The sequence below is a fragment of the Solanum stenotomum genome, chromosome 1 (assembly GCF_019186545.1).
Source record: "Solanum stenotomum isolate F172 chromosome 1, ASM1918654v1, whole genome shotgun sequence".
NCBI lineage: Eukaryota > Viridiplantae > Streptophyta > Magnoliopsida > Solanales > Solanaceae > Solanum > Solanum stenotomum.
The window spans coordinates 81,880,072-81,907,409 of record NC_064282.1 but is presented as its reverse complement, the minus strand read 5'-3'; the positions used below and the strand labels follow the sequence as shown (position 1 = coordinate 81,907,409).

General features: G+C 33.6%; 2 protein-coding genes and 1 long non-coding RNA gene across 6 annotated transcripts in view; all 3 read right to left on the bottom strand.

The window, feature by feature from the left end:
- LOC125874250 (uncharacterized) overlaps window positions 1-16,860 on the bottom strand; it is a 178,501-nt gene extending 161,641 nt beyond the window's left edge. The window contains exons 1-2 of one of the 3 annotated variants that reach the window (XM_049555100.1): window positions 16,565-16,860; window positions 16,472-16,522 (exon numbers count right to left, since the gene is read on the bottom strand). In XM_049555100.1, coding sequence (XP_049411057.1) covers window positions 16,472-16,522; window positions 16,565-16,765 — 252 coding nt within the window. In that variant the 5' untranslated portion in view covers window positions 16,766-16,860. Of the gene's footprint in view, window positions 1-16,262; window positions 16,523-16,564 lie in introns of those variants that run through there. The other 2 variants (XR_007447248.1, XM_049555108.1) reach the window with 2 other exon arrangements.
- Window positions 1-27,338, bottom strand: part of LOC125857456 (glycine-rich cell wall structural protein-like) — a 344,088-nt gene that overhangs the window by 231,584 nt on the left and 85,166 nt on the right. Inside the window, exon 3 of the mRNA XM_049537053.1 lies at window positions 17,141-17,434. Within this exon, the coding sequence (XP_049393010.1) occupies window positions 17,141-17,434 (294 nt within the window). The remainder of the gene's footprint in view (window positions 1-17,140; window positions 17,435-27,338) is intronic.
- LOC125874321 (uncharacterized) lies at window positions 18,029-18,870 on the bottom strand. 2 transcript variants are annotated; one of them, XR_007447256.1, is made up of 3 exons: window positions 18,587-18,870; window positions 18,440-18,520; window positions 18,029-18,169 (listed from the first exon to the last, which is right to left on the bottom strand). It is a non-coding gene; the product is annotated as an uncharacterized LOC125874321 (long non-coding RNA). The 2 variants fall into 2 exon arrangements; XR_007447257.1 differs by having other exon boundaries at window positions 18,034-18,169; window positions 18,458-18,520.

The following is a 27,338-nucleotide window of genomic DNA, read 5'->3' as shown; positions in this document are numbered from 1 at the left end:
TATACAACTGTGTTTTCAAAAATTTATATTATGGTGAATAGTGAAGACTATATAAAAAATTATATTAAATTTAGTCATGTTGAATTAATTAATTATATTATTGTCAAGAGAATTTATGATTGTGATGATGAGATGATATTATATATGTTTATTAGAATTTGATAATTAAATTTCATTTAGTTGTTATAAATAAAAGTATGAAAAAAAATTAATTGAATGATTTTGTGTATCAAAAAGAAGGAATGCATTTGTTAAACAGATTTAATATTAAAAAAAATTAGAAAGAGTAGAGGCAAGAACAAACACTTCGAGCCTATTCTCATAAAGTTATGACCAAATTGTTGAACACTATTTATCAATATAGCTTTTTCTTTTAGATATTTGTATTTAAATTTTTTTATACGCATAATTTTATATATTTTTTTAATATATAATATATTTCTTACAAATATTGTTATATAATATTTAAGTATGATTGATATAGAGGATAATTTTATCAAGAGTGTATCACTACGGCCTACGATGAATGTCATTTACAAAGAGGGTTTATATATAGTCTTCTTTTTTATACAACAAATTCTTATAAAATTCTTAAATGGTACTTAACAAAATTCTACCATAGATGCCAATTAATTAACGAAAGATATTCTAAAAAAATTAAATTTTCTCCTTTTTCTTCGTCTTTATTTGAGAAACGTAACTTTTACTAATTGCGAAAAAATTACTTTTACTTCTATTTAAAAATAGTTTTACTAAATAACCAAATTCCTTAATTTGCCAGGAGAGTGTTTTTTTCCTCAAAAAAAATATTTTTAACTTTCCAACCGCTTGACTAAACAAGCTCCAAGATCCACCACTCAAATTCAAGATGTTGTTAAGTATCTAGTGAACTAGTACTCGGTAGGCAAATCCACACTAAATAAAAACATCATATGAAAAATATGTAAATCATAATAAAATCTTATGAAAAATATGTAAATCATAAGAGACTTAAAATAAATTTAAAATAATTTTACAATAAGCATAAGTCTAAAAATATAAATAAATTATAATTTTGAGGGTAAACTGGCCATAATCCACATGTTTGCCGTTAGCGGTAATTAATTAAGCAAAACCTCCTTAATTAATTAACCTATAAACTATTTTTTAATCAGATTATTTTATCTGATGATCAGAGACTATCAATTTTTTTTTTAATATCAATGCAATTCGAAGCCTTAATTTCAACCCTCGATTATTTTAACAAGCCTCAAATAATCATATAAAATTATAAATTTATCCAAAGCTTCAAATCACAATTCTAATTGCCCAATTAAAATTCTTCTAATAATTATAGTGCGGTGAACTATTATTAGGTAGAGTTAAAGCTAAATCTCAAACTAATAAGTAAAAGTAAAGAGAAACCTAACTCTTTGTCTGTTAATTTGGAAAGTGTAAATTTTATAATTGACATATATAGGACTAATAATTATAATATAGGTAGAGTTAAAGCTAAATCTCAAACTAATAAGTAAAAGTAAAGAGAAACCTAACTCTTTGTCTGTTAATTTGGAAAGTGTAAATTTTATAATTGACATATATAGGACTAATAATTATAAGTTATGATATTATTCTTTATCTTTCAAATTATAACAATAAAAAATTACGGATTTTAACATTTAAGTAAAATAAAAAATAATAGTAAAAATTAATTAGTGTGAAAAATAAATAAGGTAAAAATGGATATATTAGACTATTAGTAGTAAATAATTTGAAATAATTAATGATAATTAATAGGGACATATAAATAGGAGATTCATAAAAAAAGGAATATTTGTTTTCCTTGTTTATTTCAAAGCAGCTAAAATCGTTCAAACAACTTTCTTTTCTTTTGTTAGAAGGTTTCTCTCTCTTCTCAATATTTTCTCTGTTAGTTGTCACTCTCATCTAATCATATTCGTTTTTATTCAATAATCTTCATTTTCTTGTAATGGACGGCTTTTTATTAGTATTAATAAAACATAGTGGTAGATGGGTTTCTTCAAGTTAGTATTCTTTGCGATTTTTTATTGTATTGATATACAAACCAAACATAAAAAATAACTAAATTATGAACAGTGATACTGAAAAAAATATTCAGATTTTGTTTGTGTATAATACTTTTAATTATGACATTTTTGATATAAATATTCATTTTTTGAAATTACATAAAATTTGTTTGAATATAGATTTTGATTTGAACATAAATTTTTCGTATGTTTCTGGTTAAAAAAATTATATAAAATTTATTTGAATTTAGTAAACAGGTTATACCATGTTGGTACGATTTTGGAATTATTGGAATGAATTTCGTATCTTATTTATCTAATAAATGACAATTAATAGTTAGCAGTGGTATTATTTTGGTATTATAGTGCCATGATTCTACTGTGAAAAAGTGACGACTTATGGCATGAAATAGGGTATAATTTTGGCATGAAATAGGTATGAAAAGTGTGCAGAATAATTATATGAAATTTGTATACTGATTTTAGATTTTTTGTTGTGTATAATAACTTTAATTATGACCTTTTTTGTTAAATGTATAATGTTATATTTTGGTATGAAAATTAAATTTCTTCATTATTTGTCTGACCCATTTTTTACTTTTTGGTATGTTTCTAGTTTAAAAGAATAGATAATTTTTTTTTGGAATTTGTATACTACTAATATCAGACATGTATGTCAATCAATAATATTTTTTGGTACGAATTATGATTTGATTGGATTTATTTTTGGAATAATAATGTAATGAATTTGATATATTGTTTATTTAAGAAATGACAATTAATATTTATAAGTTGGAATTATTTTGATATTCTAGTGGCATAATCCTAGTATGAATAATTGATGACTTTGACATGAAATATGTATGAATTGTGAATAAGAATTGTATGAAATTTGTATACTAATATAACATATGTATTTTTACTTTGGTATTCTGTAATAACATATGAAATTGTTTAAAAATAACATATGTATTTTTATTTTTGTATTAAATTTATATGCATAAAAATAATATGAAATTTGTATACTGATATAACATATTTAAAAAAGTTATATGTACTTTTGTATAATGTAATACTGACACAATAATTTATGATGGAACATGAAAATATGCAATTCAAAAAGTGTCGGAGAATATATTATTGTCGTCTGGTTAAAAAAGAACTGTAGGGAGACAACAAGTTGAATGTTGGAAATGGTTTGCTGATGTGAAATTCAAGAGGTTAAGGTTAAGTGCAGTACATGTCGTCGGGAGGGACACAATATGAAGATATGTTCAAATTACCTGAAAAAAAAGACATAATTTATTTTTATTTTGATTTGGTTGTTTTATTGTGACAACTCATGTTTTGATTTATTTTGTTTTATAAGTTAATGAATTATAATTTCAGAACATTTATTATGTGTGCTAGTTAATCATTTGTGTATTTAGTGTTTTTCAAATGTATACTCAAAAACTAGGTAATGATGGTATGCGATTGATATCGACTAGAAATATTACGTCAAATCTTAGTATGAAATTGGTATACAATTTGGTATCCAACTGATGTCCCAATGGTAAAATTGAAAAAAACATGTAATTGAGATTTCAACTGAAATGGCCAACTTAAAACTAGTTAATGTTGTATTCAATTTGTATAAATTTGGTATCGAATTGATATCCCATTGGAAAATTGAAAAACCAACATGTAGTTGCGATTTCAACCAAATTAGACAACTCAAACAAGTTAATGTTGTATTCAATTGGTATCCATTTGATATCCAATAGATATCCCACTGAAAAATGAAAAATAATAGCAAATGTAACTAATATTTTAATCAAATTAGACAACCTAAAATAATTTAACATTACATCCAATTGATATCCAATTTATATACACTCGGTATCCAACTTGAAATTTTAGAACAAAGACTAAAAAAAACATATGAAATTGGTATCAAACTGGTATAAATCTGGGAAGAATAAATCTAACAATGTAAAATAATGCATATTATATATTGTTGTCAAAAACTGTAGCAAACGAAATATACATCACCCAAAAATCAAAACATGTAATTAAAAGTCCAAACTACAATAATTAATACAAGTTCTATATTTTTCTCTCTCTTCAATTTATATTCCATATTTAAATGTGACCTTCTTTTTAGACCATATTTAAGCTGAAATTTAGGAACTCATTATTAAAGATATTATGATCTCATATTAATTAATTTATATATATATATATATATATATATAACAACAAATTTCAAAATTAAATATACTTATTCACCCACAAAAAGTATTTTAGATATAAAAATACACACAAAAAACGAGTTCAAAATTTCAGTAAAATAATTTTTTTTCTCAAAAAATCGAGTTCCAAATTAAATAAAATAAAAAACAAAATCAAATTTTCAAAACATAGAATTCTTATTTCTAAAAAGATCAAATTAAAAATAAAATAAAAAACAACATAAAAAATTTAAAATAAAAAAAAACATCAAGAAAAGCAAAAAAAATAGATTAAAGAGAGAGAAAATTACATGTTAAAACCTTCGGTAATAAATTTAAAATATTTGAATAGTAATCAATATTTATCTTGGAAATAATAAAATAATCAAAATAAGAATCAACTAATTAGGAGAAAATCAAGAGAAAGATTTATCTTGTATATTATAAATTACTATATTTATGAAAAAGATATTTAGTTAATTAGAATGGGGAAAAAGAACAAAGAAAAGGGGGTGAAAGAGAAACTGAAGATGGAAAGAGTAACGTGACGGTGGGGTGTGGGTTGGCATGTGATAAATTAAAAAATCCCTTAAAAGGTGTAATAGATAATTACAAATTGATTCTATCTCATTAATATTATTTCTCTCACCTATTAATTATATAATATATATTAGTTAAAAATATATAATTATTTAATAAAATGTAACTAATTAATTTATAAATTAAAACTAATATATTAATATTTGTAATTAAAATGTTATAAGTAGTAATATTTAAAAAGTAGATCTAAAAGTTGTAATATTAACCCTTAAATAGATGTGTGAGGTGATTTTCCTTTGGAAAAGTATCTTGTTTACTAAATATTTTGAAAAATAGAAGTCTTAATTGACAATTCAATTTTTCTACTGGGTTCCTACTTGTACAATTTAGAGCCTATTTGGCATTGTTGTTAGGAGGCCTTATTTTGAATTTTTTTTTTATTAGTTTTTAAACAATTAAGGCGTTTGGCAAATCAGTAAAACTGCTGGAAAGAAGCTAAAAAATCTTGCTTCTTAAAAAAAAAGACAGAAGCAAAAGCAAAATTTTATTTTTTTTCAAGACCAAAAAATCCCTTCCATATATACATATTTACCAATATACCACTTACTAATTAATTAGCATATCTCATAAGTTTGGTTAAGTTTCATTTAAAAAAATTATTTTTTATTTTTTATTTTTATATAATAATTTTTAAATTTTATTTTATGTTAAAACTGTCACGACCCAGACTGTCGTGATTGGCACCCACACTAACCCTCCGGTGGGAGAACCATTACTACAACCCAACTAAGCAACTTAACGAAAATTAGAATATCTAAAGATACATAAGCAGGTTTAAATGTATAAGAAAAATGGAGTTCCCATAAACTCCGAAAGTTAAACAAAACAACTACCAAACATTTGCAGAAAACAACTCTTAGAACCTGAAAGTCAATGTACCAAAACTCTAACGATCAACAAGTCTAAGGAAAAGGGCTGCAACCCAAAAAACTAAAATATAACAGCCTAATAGATAGTCTGAGTCCGAAAGGAATGAACTCAACAAAGAGGACACATGACAGCCTGGAAGAACTGGCTCACTCTTGAATCTGGTCTCAATCAGTTATCTCCTAGCTGAGGTCGATTAGTAACCACCTGAAAATGCCCTGTACTAAAAAAAGAACAAGCAAGTGCAGTATCAGTACACAACCACAGTGTACTGGTAAGATCACGCGGCCACCCCATAAGCACAATAGTTAAAATGATCAATCACAACATAATAAGCACACATACATAATACAAATCAGTTATCATTTTAGAGCAATATACAATCTTCCATTATCAATGACAAGTAGACATAAGAATAACAATCACAAGTAGTTCTCTCATGGAACCTATACCCAAACTGTTAGAGTGTCGGAACGTGACACATGATTCAATATACATGTGTCGGAACGTGACATATGATTAAATATATGTGTCGAAACGTGACACCCGATCCAATATATGTGTTGAAACTTGACACCCCAATCCAATATATGTGTCGAAATGTGACACCCAATCCAGTCAACACAACCACAATCACAATAACATACATAATGAAAAATGCTCATAGTCATACAATCAAGCAATGGTTTCATGGCATGTAATTATTCATATACATATACTCATTTGCATTAAATTCGATTTACATTTCTTGTTCTCATATATGCATGCATACAATAAAGCGATTAACCAATATATATCACACAAACAGGAAATCAAACCATCACCTACCTCGAAACAAAGCCTGAATCCTCCTAAGACACTTGAGCCTTCCCTTTCCGGATTCTTTTCGCTTGTTCTTGGTCTACAAACAATTAATTTAACTCAAGGATCAATAATTAAGGTCTAATTTACTCGGTTTATAACAAACCCAATAACCCAAGACCAAATCCATGATCCTAAGGTGCAGCTATGGCTTTTTCCCACCATATCAACTTCAGGCCAACCCCTCCCCCCCCAATGATAATTACCTAAGAATCTAAGTTTTACGGATTGTAAAATAGATTGGGGGAGTAAAATCCTTACCTTTAGCACCAAAAGTTGTGAAAAACTGTCAAGTAATCGCCATGGGTTGTCTCCTAACTCTTAAGAACAAAGTTTGCAGAAAAATAACGAAATTGGAGTTTTTTCCCGACTTAAGTTGCGACTGGCCCGCGGACCCCAACCCACCACAGTTGCCCCGCCATGGAGGGAATAATCCCGCCCCGATGGCTTACACAAAGACAGAAGCTCGGAATTTGAGTTCCAAGCTCCTATTTTACAACACACCTTCAACCCTTGACGTTCAGAAATTACCCTTTCACACAAAGATCAGTTTCAAGAGTTTTACTCGCCCGAATTCGATTCCTTAAAGTCGTACGGGCTCCTTAACGTCTTAGCTATCCACTCATGTGATCAAATTAACAATTATATCCCCCATTCATTACCAGATTTCCCTAGACCTTACCTGACACATATTTCATCCAAATCTGGACTAGGCTACAATTTTTCAAGTCCCTACTCAAAAGTTTTTCGACCCAAATTCTTTTTCCATTGGCTTTTTCATAACGATGAGAACATGTCGTTGCAATAGATACCAATTTACCCATTACTCATCCCTGAGTGATAAACTAAGAAAAACTGGGTAAGGTAAGAGTAGAGCAGTACCTGAATTGTCGAACAACTGGATACTTGTCTCGCATGTCCTTCTCGGTTTCCCAAGTAGCTTTCTCAATCGAACGATGCTTCCATTGAACTTTCACAGACTTTATCTCCTTGGTCCTTAGCTTCCGGACATCACAATCGACAGTTGTAATCGGTTCTTCCTCATACTGAAGGTCTTTGTTTAACAAAATTGAGTCTCACTTAATGATGTAATCTTCGTCCCTATGATACTTCTTCAACATGGACACATGAAACACTGGAGAACTCCAGGTAAGCTAGGGGGTGAGGCCAATCTATAAGCCATTGGCCCTACACAGTCAATGATCTCAAATGGTCCAACGTATCGAGGACTAAGCTTGCCCTTCTTGCTGAATCGCATCACCTCTTTCATGGGTGACCCTTTTAGGAAGACTTGCTCACCAGTATGAAATGTCATGTCCCTTACCTTACGGTCTGCATACTTTTTCTGTCGACTCTGGACTGCTAGGAGCTTAGCTTGGATGCTTCTCACCTTATCTTGAGCATCTTTCACCAAATCAACCCCCTAAGGGTTTCACATCTCCAACCTCAAACCAACCAATAAAATACCTACACATCCTCCCATACAATACCTCAATGAAGTCATCTCAATACTCGAGTGATACATATTGTTGTATGTAAACTTAACTAGTAACAAAAGTGATTCCCAACAACCACCAAAGTTGATCGTACACAGGTCTGCAACATGTTATCAATGACCTTGACACAATCATCAGGACGAATCCTTTTGCACTTAAGTAGGATAAAATTTTAAATCAATGCTCGCTACAATTAGAAGTGAACCTGAACCAACCAACACACACTCATGATACCCAAACAATCATAGTTCTTAACAACATCTCCATCGCACAACATAAATTTTCATGAGCTTAAGTTATAAAAATTTGAACCAACTAACACACACTCATGATATCCAAACAATCATAGTTCTTAACAACATCTCCATCCCACAACATAAATTCCCATGAGCTTAAGTTATAAAAACTTGAACCAACCAACACACACTCATGATACCCAAACAATCATAGTTCTTAACAACATCTCCATCCCACAACATAAATTCTCATGAGCTTAAGTTATAAAAATTTGATCTTTAGACATCAGATACTCATCGAGGGATATGCCCAAGCATACAAACCCCCTAACAACACTATTGAAATGCTAGATTTAGCAACTGTGATTGTAGATTACCCTTAAGAACCGTAAAATTGGACCCAATGATCCCCACATTCTACCAAGAGAACATCGCAGGATCAGTACACCTGATTTGCCACTATGGATCCACCCACCAAAGTGAAAACACACGTGAGCATAACTAGTGAATCATACTCACAACCATGTACAAAACAAAATAGATGGTCACATAAGAATTTCCAAAATAATTATTGAATAGCACTAAATATTTTCATCCGAAGAGCCGATACTAGCCCTTTCCATTCAGTTGACTCCACATACTCTTCACATTATTCCACTGAAGCCCATACTCTCAATTAACAACCATAATAAACACTCTGGCCATTTACCTTATTATAAACCAACACTTTTAAATGAAACATTTCTTAGGTACTTAAAAATCAATAGTAATAAACATTACGACTCAACCCAGGTGCAAGTCATTTCAAATGCTCAATATATGATACAATTGTTCATTTCTCACCTTGCCAACTCATACCTTGACAACATATATCACCACAAATGTAGACTTACAATGAAAAACATGAATTGTAAATTCAACCGTATAACACAATCCCCTTATCTATCAACATTAGCTTGTACCTTGAAGATTTTTATGAATTTATGGATCTTCGTTTATCATTGATCGCATCTCCATCGATATTACATTATCCTTCGCGAAAAACTCACTCGTACTCATTGCTAAACTTAAAAAACAAAACCAAATCACTTATCATCACACTCGAGCTAATGTCTATTCACTCCTTTCTCAAGTCTTTTCCCATAGTTTTTTACCAATGTGATGGACCAGTGATACTATTACCATAGCCACATCAACAAATGAATTCACGCGTCTCTGAACCCAATTCTCTACCCCTCTGAAGATACCTCTTTAGCCTTTGCAATCAAATAAAATGTCTTGCTCTCGCCTCTCTCTAAAGGTTGTACTACATCCCACTATTTTTCTTCATTATGACTCTAGCTCTTTTAAATTTTATTCGAGTGGTGTCCCACTAACTCTTAAAACCTTCTATACAATCACGTTACTGACCAAATATTAGGAAACCACAACTTAGATACTCGCAAGTCGTAATTACTATACAAAATTTACTTAACCAACAATCTTATTATATAGTTGCATCCCATCACATTCCATCACGAACTCATATTACCATTATGCTCAGTCAGCTCTGAATACACTACGAAGTCAACCTTTTCATCAACATGACACCTCAAACTCAGGTGTACCCATCAAATTCAAAAGACTAACCCAATTTTATACACACTTTCTTACTAAAATCTTTAATTTCCTTCACCCAAACATACGCAATGGGACTTTCTTTATCCATAAACTTGTCATTCCAACATCAATCCACTCCTTTATGGCTTAAGATAAAATCATTGTCCTCATACTGCCATCATTCTTCTTAACAAACCAGACATGAGTACCCCACGGGAAAGCACTAGGACAGATGAAACCTTTATGCTCCTGGATTTGAGCTTTTAGCTCTCTCAATTCTGCTGGAACCATGCGATCAGGAGGAATGGAGATAGGGCGAGTGCCAGGTTCCAAGTCAATGCAGAAATCTATATCTCTATCCAGAGGCATACCAATAGGAAACACTTCCTTGAATTCAGACACTACAGGAATAGGGAGACTCGACATCAAAATCTCAAATATGAGCCAAATATGCTAAACAACCCTACCCCACCAGTTTTCTAGCCCGAACAAAAGATATGACCTTAACTGACTTAGGCTTGTCCACCCTTTCCCACTCTAACTTTTCCCTACCTGGGATCTCTAGAGTCACAGACTTAGCATTACAATTAAGCATAATATAATATGTGGACAACCAAGTCATGCCTAAAATTATATCGAAGTCAGTCATATCCAAAATAACCAAATCAACCCAAGTCTGAAAATCCATAAACAAAAAAGGACAAACATGATATACTTGGTGACTATGATTGACTCTCCAACTGGGTAGAAACATGGATGGAGGCATCAAGCAAATCACAGACCGCATCAAATCCCAAGGCAAACTGAACAGACACATATGAATAAGTAGAACCCGGATCAAACAAAACGGTATCCATTCGGTCACAGACAAGAATAACACTTGTGACCACTGCATCAGACACCTCAGCTTTGGTCTTGCCTGGAAAGGCATTGAGCCCTGTTATCTTGATGGGCAAGTTCCTTGCCTAGCGGCACTGCTCTCTTACCTGCATTACCATTTCTCCAGCCTCCACAGCCTCACTGATTTCTTCCTCATATGCCAAGGTTCTCCACAATTTTAACACACTTAATAACTTAACCAAGTAAGCATCGTTTCTATTGTAGTAGTCATATCATGACCCTCTTTGATATACACTCAATCTAGGAAATCTCAATAGATATTCTAACTTCAATTGTCGCAACGTAATTTCATCATTTACTAAGTAACCCATACATTTTATGACAACAATAATAAATGCATTTTCCAAAGCAATGGTGTTCATTATCTAGCCTTCCTTTACAAAAATTCTTGAATGTTGTCACCTTGGCAAAGTCTTCTGACTTCACCCCCTTCTACCTCCATCACCAAATCAACCACTTCCTGAAAAGATTTTTCTAAAGCAGCTACCTATAAGCTTGAATCTGCAAATCTAACCTTAATCCCTTCACAAAACGACGAATTTATTATTCTAAACTGAAGCAAAGTGGAATACCATATTTGGATAAAACACAAACTTTTGCCTTAAAGGCTACAACAAATATATTATGTTGCTCTATATTCAGGAACTCATCTCTCCTCCTATCCCTCAAGGTTCATGGTATATAATTCTCCATATAGAAAGCTATAAAATGTTTCTCAAAGTCATGAGTAGTGCATTTATTAGTTGGAACTCAACATGAGACCACCACCATATTTTGGTGTCTCCCTTGAACTGGTATATCATAAACTCAATGCTAAATCACTCTACCGTATCCATCTTATGAAGAAAGACATGACAATTAACAAGAAAATCATAAGAATCTTCAGATTCAATACCCATGAAGAATGAAGGTTTCAACCTTAAGAACCTAATAAAAACCTCATGTTTGTCACTAGTCATTACATGCCCACATTGAATCGGGGAAACATGCTTATTTGGAATGACGCATCCTCTCTTGCTAGTGTTGGTGTTACCATTTTGTTGCTCTAGTTTTGACCATAGAGTGAAAGAGGAAAGATACCAATTTGTATCACCCAAATACCAATTGGTAAAGGAATGAGTTTTCCTAAAGTCCTATAGCCTCTCGAAGAAAAGTGCAGACGTCTCCGTATCATTCCATAAGACTCTACTAGACTCGTTGTGGTACAATGAGATCAATGAACCTATGACTCTAATACCAAGTTTGTCATGATCCAGACCGTCGTGATTGACACCACACTAACCCTCCGATGGGAGAACTATTACTACAACCGAACTAAGCAACTTAACGAAAACTAGAACATTTAAAGATACGGAAGCAGGTTTAAATGTCTAAGAAAAATGGAGTTCCCATAAACTTCGAAAGTTAAACAAAACAACTGCCAAACATTTGCGGAAAACAACTCCTAGAACCTGAAAGTCAATGTACCAAAACTCTAACGATCAACAACTCTAAGGAAAAGGGGTGCAACCCCAAAAACTAAAACATAACAACCTAATAGATAGTCTGAGTCCGAAAAAAATGGACTAAACAAAGAGGACTCATGGCAGCCTGGAAGAACTGGTTTACCCTTGAATCCGGTCTCGATCAGTTATCTCCTAACTGAGGTCAATCAGTAATCGCCTGAAGATGCCCTGTACTCAATAAAGAATGAGTAAGTGTAGTATCAGTACACAACCACAGTGTACTGGTAGGATCACGCGGCCACCCCATAAGCACAATATACAACGATCAATCACAACATAGTAAACACACATATATAAAATACAGTTCAGTTATCATTTCAGAGCAACATACAGTCTTCCATTGTCAATGACAAATAGACATACGCATAGCAATCACAAGTAGTTCTCTCATGGAACCTATACCTAAACTGTTAGTGTGTCGGAATGTGACACCCGATCCAATATATGTGTCGGAACGTGACACCCGATCCAATATATGTGTCGGAAATGTGACACCCGATCTAGTCAGCACAACCACAATCACAATCACACCCATAATGAACAATGTGCATAGTCATACAATCAAGCAATGGTTTCATGGCTTGTAATTATTCATATACATATACTCATTTGCATTAGATTTGATTTACATTCCCTGTTCTCATACATACATGCATACAACGAAGCAATTAACTGGCATATATCACACAAACATGAAATCAAACCATCACCTACCTCTAAACCAAGCCTGAATCCTCTTAAGACACTTGAGCCTTCCCTTTCTGAATTCTTTCCGCTTGTTCTTGGTCTACAAACGATTAATTTAACGGTCTTATTTATCCAGATTATAACAAACCCAAAAAACCCAAGACCAAACCCATGATCCTAAGGTGCATCTAGGGCTTTTTCCCATCATCAACTTCATGGCAAAACCCTCTCCGAATTATAATTACCCAAGAATCTAAGTTTTACGAATCGAAAAATGGATTAGGGGAGTAAAATCCTTACCTTTTGCACCAAATTAAAATTCGTGGAAAACTGTCAAGAAATCGCCCTGGGTTGCCTCCTAACTCTTAAGAACGAAATTTGCAGAAACATAACGAAATTGAGGTTTTTTCCTGACTTAAGTCGCGACTGGCCCGCTACGGCTGACCCCAACCCAACCCGCCCCAACGGCTTACACGAAAACAAAAGCTTGGAATTTGAGTTCCAAGCTCCCATTTCATAACACACCTTCAACCCTTGACGTTCAAAAATTACCCTTTCACGCCAAGATCAGTTTCGGGGGTTGAATTCGATCCCGTAAAGTCATACGGGCCCCTTAACGTCTTAGCTATCCACTCATGTGATAAAATTCACAATTAGATCCCCTATTCATTACCAGATTTCCCTAGACCTTACTTGACTCAGATTTCGTCTAGATCTGGACTAGGCTACAATTTTTCAAGTCCCTACTCAAGTTTTCCAACCCAAATTCTTTCCCCATTGAATTTTTCACGGAAACAAGTCGTTACAAAATATTATATATTATTTACATATTATTTTGCAGGATTATAAAAAAAGGTAACAATATTTTTGTGGAGTTATATCGCTATTTAATTTATCTTTTTATTTATCTATGTATAAATACTGATTGAAAATTTGAATATATACATTTTAATATAATAAAAAATAAATTTAATTAAATTTTTGCAATAAATATTTAAAATAGTTTCTCTCTATAAAATAATCTTAATATTAAAAGTACATTAATATTTGTCCTTTTTCATAATTTGACTCAAAAACGTACTTTTAAAAAAAGTTACTCAAATACAATCTGCATATAAAAAACACTTCTTAAATGAATTAACCAAACACAAATTGTTTTTTCTTTACAAAGGTTTTTTTCTAAAAAACTATTTTTAAGAAGTACTTTAAAAAATTAATAGCTTTTAGCTTCGCCAAACATGCACTTATTTTCTAAGAAATAACTAAAAGGAAAAATATTTTCCGTCACTGGCTGTCTATGTTTGTAACTGTGTATTAAATCTCAAATTGTTTGGCATCAATATATTTTGATTAATATTTTCGATGGAAAACATATTATCATGCCTAATCATCTCGTTAATAGAAGTTACAACGTTTAATTACATGAGACTTTTGCCAAACCACTCTAGACTTTATGACTTGTTATTTAAGATCGTTGAAATTTCTTATAATTTGCTATTTAAGATGTTAAAATTAATTTAATTTTAACAGGAGTAGCAAGTATATCTGAGATTAGAGTTTTTAGATATATATGTACGTGTTGACTTGTAAGAGTTTCAATAATTCCAAGAGTGTTATTATTTTAAGACTTTCTATATAAAATTTATTTTTCATATATAAATAATTCATTATTTTTTTTGTTCATTTGTATAAAAACTAAGAACATACCCTAATTATTCATTACAATATAAATTGATACAAATATCTCTCTCTCTATATATATATATATATATTTTTTAAAAAAAATTAATAATTTCAATACAATTTGATTGGATCGATTTATTCCATTTTTAAAGATCAATTGAAACCCTATCTACATGTGACTTGGAAAAGAGATTTGGCCGAAGTACACAAACGGTTGATTTTACGATCATCATTTAAAGTATAATCAAAATTAAATTTTATATGTTTAGTTACTTAAACTTGATTTCAAATCTACGAGATTGAAGTTAAAATCCGACTTGAAGTTATGAGCATCAGGTGTACGCGTCTGGGACTTGTCAAAGCAAACACCATATAATTTGAAAGCAAGTAATTTTCAAACAATTTGATAAAGTATAGCAACACTTAACTAGTCCTTTCTATAGTATCCCTTAATGGATATCGAATAGTTGACACTAGATGTATTAAGACATCATTATAAAGTAAGGACACTTGATTAATTTTACATGAACTTAGTGCTAGCTTGTACGATCAAGGTTTTAAGAAGTCAAAGATATTTATTTATTTAAAGAAAAACGAAAATAGTTGATCAAGTTTTTTTGTAAAAAAGTAATTTATAAGAGTAGCAAAAGTTGTTTTTTTTTTTAAATTTAAAAATTAGTTTTTCCCAGAAAGATCATTTTAAAAAGCACTTTTAAAAAAAATATTTAAAAATATTTTTATAAATTTGACCAAACACTAATTATTATTTAATCAGTGCCTNTATTATTAGTGCTTCTTCAAAATCTAAATGCCATTATAAGTTGGCAATTTTTTTAAAAACTAACTCTATGAATTCAGCCTTTTTGTCAAAAGTTTATCAACACATCTTATAAGTTAAATAACTTAAAAAAAGTCAGATATTTTCTTTGTTTCAAAGTAAATAGTATTTTACGGAAAATAATTTATCCCAAAATAAGATGTGGGACAACGAATAGGGTTGTTCCTCCCTAATTAGAGGTTTCGAGTTCGAGTCTTGGACTTGTATCGATCATCGAACAAAAAAATAATAATTGAAGATGGCACGCTAAACAAAATAAAAATAGCAACGAGTTAGTTGCAATTATTTTGTTTGGTTGGGTTCCTCTGTTTTTTTCTCTTGACGAAATAATTCTCATGTATGGTGTTCACTAATTTAAATAGGGAAATTCGAGAAATCCAATTTGCCAAAGATAACCAAAAGTCAAAAGATTAATTTAAATTTGGAGCTATAACTTAAATTTTGAAAAAACAAATTTGTATGTAAAGTGCAAATACAAAACAATGATACATGATCTTGATCTTGACTAATTCATGGTCTACCATGACTAAACCCATAGTTTAGTAGGAATCTATTTCATAATAATTAGGATGAGATTCTATATACTTGGTGTGTATTTTTCAAAGATCATTTGGCCAGTTTGTACTTGTTTTTCTAAATGTTTTGACCCATTTTTATTTTTTACAAAAAAAATAAATAAACTTGTCATTATTAATTGTTTGGGTCTCTTTCTATATAAAGAGCTAATTCTTACACCGATGTTGCAAAAACAACAAACTAGTTTAGTTCCAATATGGGAACACCATCAAAGTTGGGGCAATGGCCCCTTCTTGTTTATGCTTTTGCCTTTTGCTTGATTGTCATTAGTGTAGCAGCTGATTATAAGCCTAACATTGATGATTCATCATCTTTGTCATACCATTATAGGCCACGATCCCCTCTACCACCTCCTCCACTACGTCGTTACTATTATAAATCACCCCCGCCCCCTCCTCCACGACGTCATCACAATTATAAATCACCTCCGCCACCTCCTCCGCAACGTCATCACTATTATAAATCGCCTCCGCCACCTCCTCCGCGACGTCATCACTATTATAAATCACCTCCACCACCGCCTCCGCGACGTTATCACTATTATAAATCACCTCCACCTCCACCTCCATCACCATCACCACCTCCTCCACATTATTACAAATCTCCACCACCGCCTTCTCCACCTCCCCCACCAAATTATTACCATCATCCACCACCACCACCACCACCTCCAACATATCATTACGAATCTCCACCACCACTTTCTCCGTCTCCACCGCCACCTTATTACAATAATCCTCCACCACCGCCTACTCCATCTCCACCGCCACCTTATTACCATAATCCACCACCACCACCACCACGACCACCACCAATCCATTCTCCTTCTCCACCACCACTTCCATCTCCATCTCCATCTCCATTGCCATCACCCCCATTGACTACACCTGCTGATGAACCATATCCATCTCCATCTTCGTTGCCATCACCACCATTGATTGCACCTATCAATGGGCCATCTCCACCTTCATCTCCATTTCCATCAGCACCATTGATTGAACCTACTGATGGACTATCTCCATCTCCATTGCCATCGCCACCATTGATTGCACCTACAGATGGACCATCTCCATCTCTATTGCCATCACCACCATTTATTGCACCTACCGATGGACCATCTCCATCTCCATTGCCATCACCACCATTGGTTGAATCTACCGATGTACCATCTCCATCTCCGTTGCCATCACCACCATTGATTGAACCTACTGATTGGCCATCTCCATTGCCATCACCACCATTGATCGAACCTACTGATGGACCATCCCCGTTGCCATCACCATCATTGATTGCACCTACCGATGGACCATCTCCATCTCCGTTGCCATCACCACCATTGATTGAACCTACCGATGGACCATCTCAATTGTCATCACCACCATTGAATACACCTATTGATGGACCATCTCCACCTATATCTCTATCTCCACCTCCACCACCTCTAATAAACTCCCCCCCTCCTCCATCGCAATCTCCACCTCCACCACCTTCTCCATCTCTACCACATCCAGTTTATTCCCCACCTCCTCCACCACTTTCTCCATCTCCACCACCTGCTTCATCGCTATCTCCACCTCCACCACCTGCTCCATCTCCACCACCTCCAGTTAAGTCTCCACCTCCACCACCTCCAGTTAAGTCTCCACCTCTACCACCTTCTCCATCCCCACCACCACCTCCACCTCCTCTTTGCAATAATAAATCTCCTCCTCCACCATCTTTATTCCCTTTACCAATACCATTTCCTTGGTTGCGAACTCCACCTCTGCCACCTAATTGTACTCCTCGACCACCTTTAATAAAATCCCCCCCTCCTCCATCGCTATCTCCACCTCTACCACCTTCTCCATCTCCACCACCTCCAGTTAAGTCTCCACCTCCACCACCTTCTCCATCCCCACCACCACCTCCATCGAAATCTCTACCTCCATCTCCGCCTTGCAATAATAAATCTCCTCCCTCACCATCTTTATTCCCTTTTCCAATACTAGTTCCCTGGTTGCGAACTCCACCTCCGCCACCTAATTGTACTCCTCCACCACCTTTAATAAACTCCCCCCCTCCTCCATCGCCATCTCCACCTCCACCACCTTCTCCATCTCCACCACCTCCAGTCAAGTTTCCACCCCCTCCATCACCATCTCCACCTCCACCAACTTCTCCATCCCCACCACCACCTCCATTGAAATCTCCACCTCCACCTCCGCCTTGCAATAATAAATCTCCTCCCCCACCATCTTTATTCCCTTTTTCAATACCATTTCCCTGGTTGCGAACTCCACCTCCACCACCTAATTGTACTCCTCCACCACCTTTAATAAACTCTCCCCCTCTTCCATCGCCACCTCCACCACCTTCTCCATCTCCACCACCTCCAGTTCAGTCCCCGCCTCCTCCATTTCAAATAATTATTCCACCATTTCCACGACTACCTCCACTCCCAATGCCTCCATTGCCACGACTACCTCTACTCCCATTTCCTCCATTTCCACGACTACGTCCACTCACATTTCCTCCATTTCCCTTTGGTGGGCAACCCTAGTACTAAAACCCACCTCCACTACCATTGAAATTTCATGGTTATCATTACACATCATCTCCTCCTCCTTCACAACTAAAACACGTTTGACTTTACAATAATTGCATGATATTGCATCTTGTGTCATTTGAACTGTGTAATCAATTGGTGTTTCTCTTTTGAGAGATTGGCTTATTGATATTGTAATGCTTTTGCTTACGGATTTAGTGTATATTCTAAATAAAAAGGATTCGAATGAAATTCGGCTTCTCTTGTTGTTTATTTTCTCTACTTCCTATTTTATTGAACACTATATGACTAGACTTTTATGTTAATCTGAGTTGTATATTTATCAGTGGTAGTTTAACATACTATCAACCTATAGTTGAAAAGTTATTTTGATAAAAAGATGTTATATTATTATTATTATTATTATTATTATTATTATTATTATTTTATCTTCTAAATATTTCAGCCAAAGATTACCATCTATCTATTATTATAAATTAGTAATGTTTCCAAGAGGGTTAGGTGCGTAGGATATATGCAAACCTAACGACTAACATAGGACGATGACTCTTCTTATTTACATTTTGTCATATCCAACATAAATAACGGAGACCCTGCTTTTACACTAATTTATAAAGGAACTAAGATACATCAAAATATTAAAAAAAAAGATGGACATAATTTTCCTTTTAACACTTATTTCAATTGTTGTGGTATGGTGCCTTGTGGTGAATTGACATCCCTTATTTTCCCATTATGTGTGCTTCAAAAGATGTAGAAAATAAAAAAGGGCTATTCTGATTATTCATTTCTAGCTTTGCCAAATGATCCACTACTTTATTTGCCTCTCTTAGGCAGTGAGTAGCTTTGAGATTAACTTGTTTAATCTTTTGTTGAACCTTCACTACAACAAATAAAGGGTATAGAGTCAATCAATTAATTTTCGTTATATTATATCTAGTGTCAATAATAAAGATGAATATTTATAACCAGTACTTTATATAAATTCCGTTAAAGAATTACTTTACCCACTACACGTATTCAAAACATGTTCCTATAGACGCATTAAGCAGTAGAGAAATAAAATTAACAAGACACAAATTTATCGTGAAAAATTATTTGCTCAAGGGAGTAAACGAATTATTTCTTACTTATGGCCTTAGTTTACTTGGGACCAAGTTTACTTGTGATCTAAGTAATACCATAAATATTATTTAATAAAGAATATATCTCGTCCATACATTGGTTACTTGATGGACGTACCAGATCTTAACCTCTATAAATTGGTCCTCCCTTCACCCATTAGGGTTACCACATATTATCTACAATAATTCCATCGCTGACGATTGTGGTAACGTAAGGCTAGGGCAAGGAGGTAGAAACCAATTTACGACTAACGCTTCCGCTTCTCTCTGTGATGATGTCTTCCGCATCATGTATGTACCTCTAACGATCTTTATGTAAGATTATCGTGTTCAAGATTCTGATATGTATTAAAGAATTTAATCTTACATGTGGCAGCAGAGCCTGAATTGTTTGAATGGATAATCTTCATAAATTATATAAATGCATCAGCCTTGGTAAAGTAATAAAAAGTAGTCACTGCCCATCACCTCTAAATAAATAAATAATTATGTTTTGTTTTAGATTGCCTAAATTCTGAAAATCTTAATCTTTCCATAATGTAATAATTATTTTTTGTTTTAGATTGTGCAATAAATTAAAATGGTCGTGATGCTAAGCAATAAATAATATGTTTGCACTTAGTACAATATAGTTTGTTAGTCACCAAAGTGGTCAAACTAGAGAAATTAACGTCTACACATATAATATTTATGATCACTTGATGCATCATTATGTTTCTATAGTTTGTTAGTCACCAAAGCGGTCAAATTAAAATGTATAAAATTATTCACATGCACAAAATTTTATGATATTATGAGTATTTGTATTCATATAGTTTGTTAGTCACCAAAGTGACCAAACTAGAAAAATTAACGTCTACACATATAATATTTATGATCACTTGATGTATGTATTAGTTTCTATAGTTTGTTAGTGGCCAAACTAAAATGTATAAAATTATTCACATGCACAAAAAAATTATGATATTATGTGTGTATTTGCAGGCCAAACTACTATGGTTAAGAAAAAAATGCATTCATAAAATTGTCATTTATCTATAAAGGTTAATTAAATGCCTATATTGAAAAATAAATAGAGAAGTTGACTTTCACTATTGCTAGAACTAAAAATTTACCCAAAGCTGAATCTATCATTCTATGAATAGTGAAAATTATGAGGTAAATTAATATTTTTAGTCTAATATATTGTCACACCCGAGTCTACACCCTGGACGTGACCGACACTCAAGAACCATTGCTGGTCCCAAACGAATCCTCATCCTGTCTAACTACAAACGAAAGACTAACTTAAGCATGCAAAAGCTTAAAACTGAATAAAAGTCATTAACTCAATTACAAATCTTTAACTCAAATGCGTAACTCTAAATAAAATAGTATATTCACTAGCCAAAAATAGGAAACTCAAGTCTTTAAAACATTTAAACAAAATAAATGAACAGACTTCTCAAGCTCTACTGTCTATCTATGAAGCCTATAAATGATAAGGATGGAAGTCGGGACAAGACCCACGACATCCTGACAAAACTGGAAGTAAATGGAATCCTTTGAAAGCAAGGAGGCTCACCATAGCTAACTCAAACTGTATGTGGTATACGAAGCGCCTGTTGATGATCCTGAATACCTGTATCTGCATCATGAAACGATGCATGCCAAATGGATCAGTACGTGGTATGTACGAGCATGTAAGGGGAATTCTAAAACATAAGCATAAGTTTGAACTTGATAAAAAGGAAACATACTTACCTCTTCTCAAACTCACTCAACTCAACTCAATCTCAAGGATACTCAAACTTACTCAACTTAGAAGTACTCAAGGATAAGATACTCAACTCAGTGAAATAAGACTCGACTAAAAAACATTGTACTCAACTCAGTGAATTATAGTCCAACTCAACTCAATAATAAGATATTAAACTCTAGATTAGATACTCAACTCAACGATACTCAACTCAAGATAAAGCAACAATAAAAGATGCAATATGTGGAAAGCTTTTAAAACAATAGATAGCAACTCAGTGTATTGAAAAATGCAATAGTAGCTCAGTTTGTATGCAAGGATACAATATAAACTCTGTTTGTATATGAAAATACAAAAATTAACTCTGTGTATATAAGAGTACAAAATATCTCTGTGGGAGTGTCCCTAACCGACAACCATCACTATGGGCTATGTGATATTATAACGTCTCGTCCACGCTGCCAGAACTGTCCTATACCTTGCCAGGGTATAGAACCTCTCAACTAAGTGGATCCACTAGTCTATGCTAAAAATCACTAAGGAATCATCTAAAAAGTATGACCCTTTGTACCCACGTTGGCTACATGGTTTATAGAGACTTGAATTATGTGAACTCGTCCCCATATCGGTGCTCAATACTACTCCCAAAATATACTCAACTCATATGTTTAAAAACATAACTCTTTCGGTGTTTTGAGATTATTACTCAAAAATCTTTCTCTTAAAAGAGATGTTACTCAAACTTCTCAAAACTCTTTTGGAAATCTCAGTTTCCTCCTCTTTTAAATGTGAAAACATTACTCTTGGGAATACTTAGTTCCCAAATATCATTTTAAATAAAATGAACTCAAATTTACTCTTTCTCAACTCAAGTGCTCAAGTCTTAAAACAAGTTTAGAAAAATTTGTAAAAGACTTCTCAAAATAAGGTTTATGCCGAATTATGGACGTGAACGACTCAATTGAAGGTTTTCAATAACCATACATAGAACTCAATACTCGGAGATCGACAACTCAGAACTCAAGAACTTCAATGATACTACTTATTTCAAGAATGCTCAACTCAGAGGGTTCATGTGGAATTATGGGCATGAACAACTCAACTCATGGACATCAGGATACTACTCATCTCAAGAATGTTCAATTCATAGGGTTCATGCAGAATTATGAGCATGAACAACTCAACTCATGGACTCCATAGGTAATATGTAACAGTCCCATGATTAGGAATAAAATCTCAAAAGAATTAGGAACTTAATGCTCAAAGACTTAGAAATCAAATATGCTACTCCTTTCGAAGATACTCAATGTATGGAGTTCATGCAGAATTTATGAGCATGAACGACTCGACTCAAGGGTCTAAAGAACATTATGGAACTCATGCATACGACTCTTCTCATTCTCATACTTACTTCCTCAAAACTTAGTTCAAATCGATAATTGATCTCAAAGGATTCACAATTGAACTCAAAGACTTTGTTGAACTCTACTCTTAACTCTTTCTTGAATGTGAATTATGAATTCAAGAGTTATGGTTCATGATACGAAGGATCTCGTGATGATAAAGTAGACTCATGAATAAATTCTCCTCATTCTCATACTCACTTGCTCAAGTCTTGAGACAAGTTATTAGAAATTGTAGAAGACTCCTCAAAAGACTCAAAGGGACTTCTCAAAATGTTGAAAAGAACTCTCAAAACCTAACTCTTAGCTCTACCTTGAATTTGAATTATGAATTCAAGGTTATGATTTTTGATAGGAAAGATATCGTGATGATTAAAACTGTTTTAGATAGTAATCATGAGAAACGGTTGAAAAACACTAGCTAGGGAACAAGTCCGTGACGCAGAGATAAATTATAATGTTTGGTCGAAATAATTTTGAAACAGTGGGGTCCGCATTCTCTCCGCGACGCGGAGAGAAAAAATTTCACTTCTGAGGACCAGGTCCGTGTAACAGACCAGGGACCTGTTTCTTATCTGACTTTTTCTTCCTCGTTTTCTAACCCTAATTCTCCTAAATTCTATTCTTTTTCTCAATCTATCTTTAGATTCAGATATCCACTACATGTACACAAGAATCTAATCAAACACAACTGTAAGATCGATACGATTTCCTCAAGAACTCATCAATCTCATCTAAACTCAAAAACGATAGCCAATTTCAAGAACACAATTCAAGAACATCAAACTTTCAACTTTCTAGAAAGAATTTCGCGGAAATTAACATGATTGGCGTGTGGGTGAACAAACCCAATACTATGAAAATTTACATACCTAAAAGAACAATCTTCTTGAAGCAACTTGGAGGAAATCTTGAAAGATGAACCCTAGCCTTAGTGTTTCTTGAATTTTTTTAACGTAGAAGTTTAGGAGTGAATGAGAGGGTTTGATTTATGAAAACTGATTTTCTACACGTTTAGGGTAATTTAGATGACCTCCTAAGGATTTTTAGGACCCAAATACCCTTTGATAAATAAATTAAACGAGCGGGAAGTCGAAATAATTTTTCAGGAGTCAGTGAGGTCCGTATTGGCTCAGTAACGCGTAGCCATCGCGGAGTTGCTGCCAGATTTGTGTGTCGTTAGTATATCAGTCATAACTTTTTATTCAGAGATCAAAATTTAGCAAACTCGGTGGCTTTGGAAAGAGGACTCGAAGGGTTTAATTTTATATTTTATGAGTCTCCTAACACATTCTGTATTAAAAGTTATGGTCATTTGAAATTGACCCTAAACTTAAGAAAAACTTAGGAATGACTTGAATGAACTCTCTTTAGTTCTTCTTGGAACTCAAGGTGATACATCTAGTGACCTTAACACTTAAGAAACTTTAAATTCCTTGGTAAAATCTCACTCACCACGAAGAACGGTTCAAGTCTTAGCTCAAAAATTTTCTGGGGTGTTACATATATATTATATATCCAATGATGTCGCATATGTTTGATTAAAAATATTCAATTACCTATTAAAGATAAAAATAAAATTTAAATTATGATAATGTGTCGTAGTATCTACCCAATAGAGAATTACAATTTTATCGCATTACTAAATTTACATTATTTTCTGATTTGTGAGCATGTAAATTTATTTTGCAGCTATTCCTCTTCATTTGCATGGTTTGTCTGTTACTGTGTTCAATGGATTGAACTTCTCTGAATGGCATGAACAAGTCCAGTTCCACTTAGGTGTGTGATGAGTTTGAGATATCGATTCATTTAGGGCTCTGTTTTTATAGTATAAGTGTCCTCAAATGCCTATTTTATGCTCTAAACTGATGTTAAAGTGTTGATTTGCAGCTATGAAGGCTAAGGAGCAAAGCAAGGACACTATTAGGCAAAAAGGAACTAACAAGCTGAAGAAGTGAAGAAAAATGATCTTGATGATCACCAAGACCACTCGGCCAACCGCCGAGTGGTTTTTTAGCTCGCTCAAAGTTCCAGCGTGCCAGCTCTGGGGAAGAACCAACTTGGTGACATGAAAGGGCATTCGGCGAATCGCCGAATGACTCCACGATGACAACCTTGATCGCCCAAAGCTACTGTACATGGAGGACATATGGCCAATGCAAATTGGCGATAAAAGGGAGCAAAGGGCGGATCCCCGACCTGTTTGGTGAGACGCGATTTATTTCGCCCAATGGCCTTTCAGGCCATAAATTGGACAACTATAAATTGAATTTTTAAATGTAGAAACCGAGAGTTTTGATCCCCAAGTTTGAAAGTTAGAGTTTTCTCTTAGTTTTTGAGTTTCCATTGTAGACTTTGAGGATACGCAAGTGGGTTTTTGAACTTATTAATTTGGAGCATTGTAAAGGCTTGGAGACTTTAACCCAGCTGATGGCTAATCTAGTTGGTAATTGTTTTTATCTTTTTAGGATGTTTAGCTAAAACCCCAATTCTTGGGGTGTGATAATGTGATTATTGGGTTGAAACAACTTATGGGTATTGTTTTTTACTGATTTAAATGCTTAGTTGAAGTGGGTTTATTCATTAGCTGTGTTTAAATCTATGAATTATAGTTGCAAATGCAATTCTAGCTTAGAGTTCTGGGATTGCTAAAGAAAGAGGTTTTAGAACCAAAGCTTTCGATTAATAATTGTAGTTGTTGGGTTGATATGGGTTCAACTCGAGAGAGTGAATCCTAAACTCGATTCTACCTATCTAGCTCGAAAGAGTAGGTATATCAAGGTTTTGGGTTGTTTATATTGATAAGCTTGTTGAGGTTCGAGAGAACTCACTTGAATCGTAGTAGTTGTTTGAGAGAAAACTATTGCACTTATAGTCTAGCCTACCCACTGAGATTTTAGCAATTCGTTAGTAATTTCAATTACCCATATAGAGAAACTGGCTATAATCGATCACATCTCGAGAATTCCTTGTTGTTTCCCCTGTTTTCGTAATTGTTTTAGCTGTTAATTGCAAATCCAAACCCCCCATCTGGCATTCGTTGTCAGCCCCTTAGACTTGTTTGTATGTTTTCGATAATTTCTATTCCTATAACTGTTAAGACCACATTTGCACTTCGTAATTAAATTCAAACATTGTACCACTCCCTGTGGGTTCGACCCCAACTCTTAATTGGATTTTATACTAGATAACGATTGTCTACATCTAGAATTGGAAGTGGTGTAATGTAACGACTTGGAAAAAAATGATAGGTTAAGCAAGAGCCTATGACTTTGTGTTGACTTTATAATGAGGTTCTATAAGGGGTTTATGTGTAATTTCGTTTTAATTGTGTAACTCTGACAATTTAAAATGAATAAGAAGAAGCTTGAAATTGGAAGTAGTCATTTTTGGAAAAAAATTCAGAATCTGGAAATTCGGCCAAGTGTGGAAATCAGTGAGTTTTTGGCCAACTTTGAGCAGTCATAACTCCTAGCTCAGGATGATCCAGGAGTGGTTCCAGTTATGTTTGGAAAGCCCTTGGAACGATCTTTCCAACGCCACCAAGTTTGCCCAATTCCGACCTTGGAGTAAAAAGTTATGCCCGAAATATGAAGCACTGTCAGGCTGCAAAGGGCGAACTATGACGGGAAAGGGCACAATTTTTAAGTCAAGAATTTATGGGTCCTTGGTCATTTTCCAAAATTGACCCTATGCTATTATTTTCCTTTCCTAGCAACTATAAGACCTTTTTATGACCCAATTCCTTTCATTTAATAAGAATTTCCAAAATCATTCCCTCTCTCAAATATTTCTCTCAAGTTCAAGGAAGAAGAAGGGTGAAGAACTAAGGTTTCAAATTGGAGGATTCTTTCATCAATTTTCGTGGGCTTTTTCAATATTAAGGTATGGGGATCCTTTATCCTTGATCATTCTTTCTTTCAAGGAGCCCAATCAAAAGGTTTTCAAGGTCTTTCAAATACACCAAAATCCTATTTCGAATTCTAAGCATAGGTCCTTGCATTAAATGATTTCCAATGATGTTTTATGTTGTTATTAATGATTATTGATGGTTTTAGGAAAGAAATCTTCATGAACCCATGCCTTTACAAATTCTCTAAATTTGGCCTAAAGTGGCTGTATTGATTTTGTGTAATTTGATGGACGATTATTGTGTAAATTGTTGTGGGCTGTTCATGTATGTATTTATCTATGTTGAATTGTTAAGAATTGTTATTGAATTGAAGGATGTGGGATGTTAGCCTTGAATGGGCAAAATTGTGAATTGGTCTTCATGTTGATTATGGGCTTATGCTTAGCTTAGTTTGTATAGTTGAATGTTGTTATTATCTCATTGTTATTGTATTGTTAATTGTTGGAATATGAGGATGATGAAGATTGCCATGGAAAGAGGGTAAGTTGATCAAACTTGATAAATATTGTATAATTGGCATG